The 6,776-nt window shown below is 51.2% G+C and overlaps 1 protein-coding gene across 1 annotated transcript in view; it reads left to right on the top strand.

Moving 5' to 3' along the window:
* Positions 1-4,494: 4,494 nt before the first annotated feature.
* Positions 4,495-6,776, top strand: part of LOC122399532 (transcription factor SOX-5) — a 66,809-nt gene continuing 64,527 nt past the window's right edge. The window contains exon 1 of the mRNA XM_043400276.1: positions 4,495-5,046. Within this exon, the coding sequence (XP_043256211.1) occupies positions 5,030-5,046 (17 nt within the window). The 5' untranslated portion in view covers positions 4,495-5,029. The remainder of the gene's footprint in view (positions 5,047-6,776) is intronic.

The raw sequence follows: 6,776 nt of genomic DNA, 5'->3' as shown, positions 1-6,776 counted from the left end.
CCTTAAAATAAAAAATTATGACAATGCTCCGATACGCAAGATGCTGTGTTGCATCGCGTCGTTCAGCGATCAATATGCGCCTAGTTTAAATGCTCCCGTATCGAGACATGCGTGAAACGACGCTTACGCGTCTTCGAATATTACAAATTTTAATCGTCCGCGGTAATTAAACCGTGAATTTAGCGCGGCTCTCGACATGGAAGGCTGCAGTTCCGGCCGTAGTAGAAAAATACCGTATGTAATCAGACGCGCCAGACCTCGTACACCTTTGTACGAGTCGCGCGACGAAAATGGCATTCGACGTTATATTTAATACCCAGATATTCGCAATCCATCGTAAACATCGTAGAAGTTATCATCGATAAATTTTCAGGGTACCTAAAAATTATTTCAGCAGTCGACAGGTTTAAAAAACAAAAGTCTCGATAATTTAAAAGCTTTTTGTTTCAGTCGATGTTCGGAGAAAGCGCTAAGAAAGTAGTCGTTATTGCATGTTTTGTAGGACGAACGCTTTAATACCGGGAAGAAAATATTAAATGATAATAGAAGTAACCAGGTATCCCGATTGAAAACAGCAACACATGAACGCATTAGAAAGCTAACGTTTCTTGCCATCGTACGTTTTATAATAATAGTACGAGGAACTGCCAGTCCATGGCAAAAACTGTACCCAGACTGTACTTCGTTCTATAGTTCGTATAAAGGTCATTTTGACAATTATTTCCGAAAACTGGCTCTCAAACAAATTCGATATTACGAGGCAGGGGGTTGAAATTGAAAAATTCAAGATAATGCCTCGCATGTAGAATGCAATTCTTCAAAGATAAATTGACGCTAGTTTTACAATGGTTGAACTATCGACCGTCGAAGGTACGGTTGACTTTAAAACCGAAATGATCTTGGCGAAACTAGCGGGCGACCGTGTTCGGGGCAGAGGCGTGCGCGCGGTCGGCCAAGGAAAGAGTAAAAAAAGGCGCATCGGCGCGTTTTGTGGCCGACGATAAAAAGGAGCATCCGCGAAGTGGACGAGGCTCGGTGTGGTCTGTTTAGCGCGGCCGGTGGGGATGGTAAGGGGCGTAAGTCAAGGGTGCATTGGTGCGGAGGACGAGCAGCAGCCACGGGAAGAGGGGGAGGGTAGGGGGGGAATGGGTTTTGCGGAGGACATGAAAGGGATGCGCGCCGACGCCATTCTCGTCCATTCCTCTCGCCGCGGTAGGAACAGCGAGGGTGGCAGGGGGTGTACATACAAACGTACATACGACCATGTACCCGTGCGTGCGCGATGGAGACGAGACAGGATATTCTATCTGACGGCTGCGGTGAAGGCAAATGCAACCGGGGGGGGAGGGATCGAACGCGACGTCGAAACCGAGCCAACCGAGGAACACTCTGTCTCAAAATTCGAGAATCGAGAATTGTTGGGGTCGGAGAAAACGAATCTCTTGCGAGTTTACTATTTGTTCGATCTGTGCAACCCTTCGGTGGAAGAATAAGGGATTGGATGCAGACACGAAAGAACAGAGGAACCTTAACGAGATCGTGATTAAAATTCTTCTACCTGTCTATATCCATTCACCTCGTAAAGACAATTGATTCAAGTACCTCTATCCTCTCGGTGTCTACACAAATCAATGCAACTGTAATTGCAATTTGCGATTAACCTACTTGACTAAAATTGCTTGTGCAAGTTAGACATTGAATAGCGCCGTGACAAATTTAATCGTTTACAATATTTAATCCTTTGCGGCCTGTAATTATATTTAAATTGTATTCCGAAAGGGTTAATGGTCAGAGTGCGTCACTGATTCGAATTTAAAAGTAAAGTTGTTGGTTTTGGTCTTATTTTGGCCTGTATAATCGATCTCTGTAAGGATAACCATTAAATGGTAGCTGACCGTCCATTCGATCGCTTCGAAAAGCGCCGACAGACCGCAGCGCACCTGCGGAGACTTCTCTACCTGACCGAACCCGTTGGAGGCAGGCGGAGGTGGAAGAAGCGATTCAGGGACGTGGGCGGACAGCTCGGCGACAACAATAAGCATTGTGATTTGCGCGGGTGTGCCTCGACTCTGATTGGTCGGGTTCCACCACCTCCGCGGCAGCGTCGCAGGGCCGTCGGGGGTTGTGCCGCGACCACCGCCTCCGAGCGGAACAATAGACAATGCGCAGCACTACCATCGCTGCACCTGATCCGACGGGATTCGAGCGCGGCGAATCGGCCGGCGCCGTGCCTCGACGCCGCAGACGCCACCGCCGCGGCGCGCGCCGAAATCATCGAACTGGCTTCGATTAATTTTACAACGGACCGCCGCGCACCTCCGCCTTCAATTATTCGCGCTTACAGCGGCTATTCCGAGCGTTAAAATCGAAACTTTCAGCGATTGTCTCGATGGCTAGGAATATACTGATACCTAATCTTCATCTACCCCCTGGTTACTCCCCATCAGGGTCCATAACCCACAACTATCAACCCCCTTAAGTTTTCCATATCACTCCAAGTGCATAGAGTCTTTTTCGTTGAGTCAATGGATTTAAGAGTAAGACGATCAGGTTCGTGAGTCAGGATGCGTTAGAATTAGGGAGATCTCGGTGGTGTCCCGATGCAGCAGTCTCAGGATGAACGGCACGCGCGACGTCACCGACATTTACGTATTCTCGCGTGCCACGTGACGCGCGTCGTTCCCTCGACTTGCCCCTTTACATCCTCCTGAAAAGGTGGGGGGCCAGAGAGAAAGAGAGAGAGAGAAAGATATCGCTCAACACCGGTAGCGCACGCTGCCCATCCACGGTGCCACTACTACGCCCAACTCGACCGCGGCTCGTGTCCTCGCGAGAAGGGGTCGTCGCGCGGGACGCGGAGGAACGGGTAGGGGGGTGCGTGTAGGTGAACCCGGGGATCCACCCGAGAACGCAGATAACGACCCGAACACGACTGGAACCCAAGACAAGACGAAGATCAAAGATGTATCGATCCTTCGTTAGAAAAGACAGGGACAAATTGTTTCATTTTTCTATTCACGCACACTTTACTGGCTTAAACAAAATAACCCTTCGTTAGTCGCGTGGTACCCTTATACATATTTCTCTTCATAATTTTAGAGCGGTTCAAGTTTGCAACTCGTCGTCTTCGGTGGCTTTTCGTTTTATATCATTTTCCGTAAGCAAACGCATTTAATTCTCTAACATTGTTACAGTGCATACTTGAATCCACGTGTATGTATGTAGTAGAGCGAATCGCGATACAAACTCTCCAGGCTATACTGAGATCATCGATAAATAGAGCTTTAAATACAGACGTTGGACGAGAAAGGATAACGGACGAAAGCGTTGTCGGGCAGACAGAAGTAATACAGATCGCAAAACAAACCTACGTTCCCATAAATATAAGATAACTATCTGCGTGGAGCATGCCATAAATATATGTGAAACATGTGCGCAAGTAGCACAAAACAATGAGGGCAAAAAAACTGGTTCTGTTTGTTAGAAAATTCTGTCCTCGCGTTACTCGTACAGATCGAAGTTGTTTTGTAATTATTTTGGAATACACGATTGATTTAACGTACCTTCGCGAATAAAAGAGCAGGGTAGGAATGGGTGGTGGAATTTGTGACATTTACAGTGTTTGTAAACACAAATTTATATGATCGATTTTCTCGAAAAGCAACCCTCGTATAAAAAAAGTTGCTCCAGATTTTCAATTTATATTTTCGTCCAAGCAATTTGACCATCGTTGTATCAAGGCATTCGTAATTCGAATACTTTTTGAAATCCATTCTGCTCGTCCCTGGACGCGGGTAGAACGGGTCGCGGTGGTGGTGGCCGTGGCAGTGTCGATCAGAGCGCGCGCCTCGGCGTGGGTGTCGTAGGAAGAGGGCGGCGCGTACGCCCGAAAAGGGGCGTGGCGTTCGGGTGGAACCCGTCGCGGTCGCGCGTCGGACCGGAGCGACGAGGACGCGGCACGAATGACCAACGGAACGAGAGAGAGAAGGGACAGGGTAGCCGGAACGAGAGGGAGCGAGCGGTGGAACAGAGTCGGCGTCGCGCGTCGGGTTAGAAGAACCCGTTGGTGGGGGTAGGGAGAGCGCGAGGCACGGTGGTCGGAAGGAGAGGAGGCGAGCCGCGTGACAAAAGCAAAAGGGAGAGGGAACGAGCACGAGCGGAGACCGAGAGAAAAGACGCGAGCGAACAGTAGCGGGGAGTACGAGTGGCGCAGCGCGGGCGCCGAAGCGGCGCGGCGCGGAGTGGCGCGGCGCGCCGCGCCTGCCGCCAGGCAGCGCCTCCGAATCTCATCCCGTTCGGTCCTCGGGGGCTTCAGTCAGTCAGCCGACGCTCCGAGACGCGGTGATTATTCCCATTGTATGCCCTGCTGCTCGAGGGGGGGTTCTTCCTACCACTGACTCTCGTTTTCCTCTCTCGCTCTCGCGGCCGCGTCGATTCTTCCTCGCCGCGGCTTCTACTACGCTCGGGGGCCCCGTACTCCGCCGGCGTCCGTGTCGTCGCGTTCCAGAGCGGCCGATCGCTCCGCACCGTGGTCCGCGATAGTGTCGCGATAGATATCGTGCGATCCACGCGATCGTTCGAACGCACCGGGCGCACGCGGACCGAACGATCCACCGGGGTGAGCGCGCGCGCGCGCCACCGCGAGGCTACATCGATCTTCCTCGGCTTCCTGTGAGTGAGATAGATCAACGGCGAACCCGCGACCGGGATATCGAGATCCGCGGTCACCATGACGTAGTCGTGGGACCCGGTGTTGGGAGTTCGCGGTCGGTCCCGTAATTCCGGGCTTTGGTTCGGGTTTTACGCAAGTGAAATCGTATCCGCGATAGCTGACACACGAGTGCCGGGATACGAGTCGGTTTCAGCGCCGCGGCCAACGCACGACGATCGTTCCTGCCGCCTCGGATTGTTGGTTCTCTCGTTCAAGTGCCGGTTCTGTGCGCGGGGTGCAATTTATTCGTATTGCGGTGACAAGTGCCACGAAGCCGTCAGAGGGTAGTCCAGGCTACCAGCGCGCGAGCAGGATGATATGAGCACGCTTGGCAGGTGAGTGACTAGCACGTGACCGGGTGGAGCAGCGACTCCGTGCTCCCTCGCTGCCTCCATCGATTCCCCATCCACCGACTCGAGTTCCATGGCAATTTCGTTTAGATCCTATCCGTCTCGCGATCTCCAAGAACCTCCGGCTGCTCTTTGCGGCGGAGCATTTTCGGAGCAATCTCTGTCGATCGATCGTCCAGCGGTAGCACAACCGTGGCGTTGTAGCGTAATCTGTGCAGCATACGCGGCCGCGAATGATAACGTCAGTGACGCGCGCGTGGACGCGGTGCGTGGCTTCGTGTGTTCCCGTGGCTGCCAGACAGCCCGTGGTACACGCAGGGCCATGTGTTCCGCGAGGACGCGACAGAGAAGGAGATCGGGTGAGAGTGACGGATCGAGGGAGCGAGAAAGTCGAGACGAAGGAGGGTGGCGGAGAAAGAGAGGGAGCATACGATGCATCTGACCCAGTGACCCTCCCTGCTGCCAGTCCCCTTACACCACCACCACCACACCCCCCTTCCGCCCCCCCATGACTGCTTCCCGCCGTTGCGAGTATCCATTTACTAGGGCCTGTCCTGCGCGACCCTCTCGAAAATCCCGGACAGATTCTTCCTTTCTTCCTTCCTTTCGACCGAACAACCACTTGACGGGCCCAACCTAGCGTCCAGACCATCGGGAGGGAACGATTCCTGGGAAAGAAAGTCGTTTTCGCCACGAACGTGACCCGGGTTTAAGTTCTCCCGCGTGACCAGGGAAGATGCATTGCGCGTAACCCGCTGGAATTCTTTAGAGCTACCGGGGAATGTAGAACCGTTCTGGTACTCGACCATTTAGGGTGGACGAGTGCGAGAGTTTGTATGCACTTCCGGTTGCATGGGGAGCGATGAGAGCAGGTTGCCTCGAGATTTATAATAATTAATAAGTGGTAAACATGTTTCTCGCATTTACGAGATTGAAAACTTCTGTTGACATTCTAATATCGAGCGACCATTCTCTGGAGATAAATTTTGTTCTAATTGTTGACATCTTCGTTAGTGCACCGATACGATTTAGGTTAGGTTGATAACAGAGTACAGCTGTACCTCGCCATTGCGACGTAAATTATATTTATCATCGTTTCTACGTATCATATTCTACTTAATGTTGCAGTTCTTAATTGCACACATTCCCGTTGCTGTGCAGGCTCGTTATTATCGTTATTATTCTTATTATAATGCTCCGGATTTAGAACGCGCGATCCCAAAATACGAAATGTGGAATACGAGAAGATTATTGAAACGTCAGGAAGTGTCAAATAGTCGTTGCCCAATCGATGTACCGATGACTGCTCCAAATTTAGAAGTCGCGTTCTCGATTGTTGGAGTAATAATTGGAAGACGATTATCCAATAACGGAGAAAGATATTGTAGGAGGCAAAAGAGAGCTCGGAGGAACCGTCGCCGAACGTTGACGCTTAGAAGCAGGGCAAAAACGCGTATACAAAATCAGCTGTTAGGGCGCGTGTAAAAGTCGCTCGCCTATTGTCAACGATCGTAGCCGTAAACATGATCGAAAGGCGAGCGACCGCGAAAGATGAGCGCGAGAAAGAGAGAGAGTGTGTGTGAGAGAGAGAGAAAAACGAGGAAAAGGCCAACAGCCGCAAAAATGAGTGTGTATGGGATTTCGTATAGAAACCGAAACGTCACGAAGAATATGACATTACGTGCGAGCGAGTATATAGCGAGAAATTCTGAGTG

Source organism: Colletes gigas, unplaced genomic scaffold, assembly GCF_013123115.1.
Source record: "Colletes gigas isolate AHSC1104 unplaced genomic scaffold, ASM1312311v1 Colletes_gigas_Sc00013, whole genome shotgun sequence".
Lineage (NCBI taxonomy): Eukaryota > Metazoa > Arthropoda > Insecta > Hymenoptera > Colletidae > Colletes > Colletes gigas.
The sequence above is the reverse complement of the archived record's forward strand: the minus strand, read 5'-3'. Positions and strand labels throughout refer to the sequence as shown.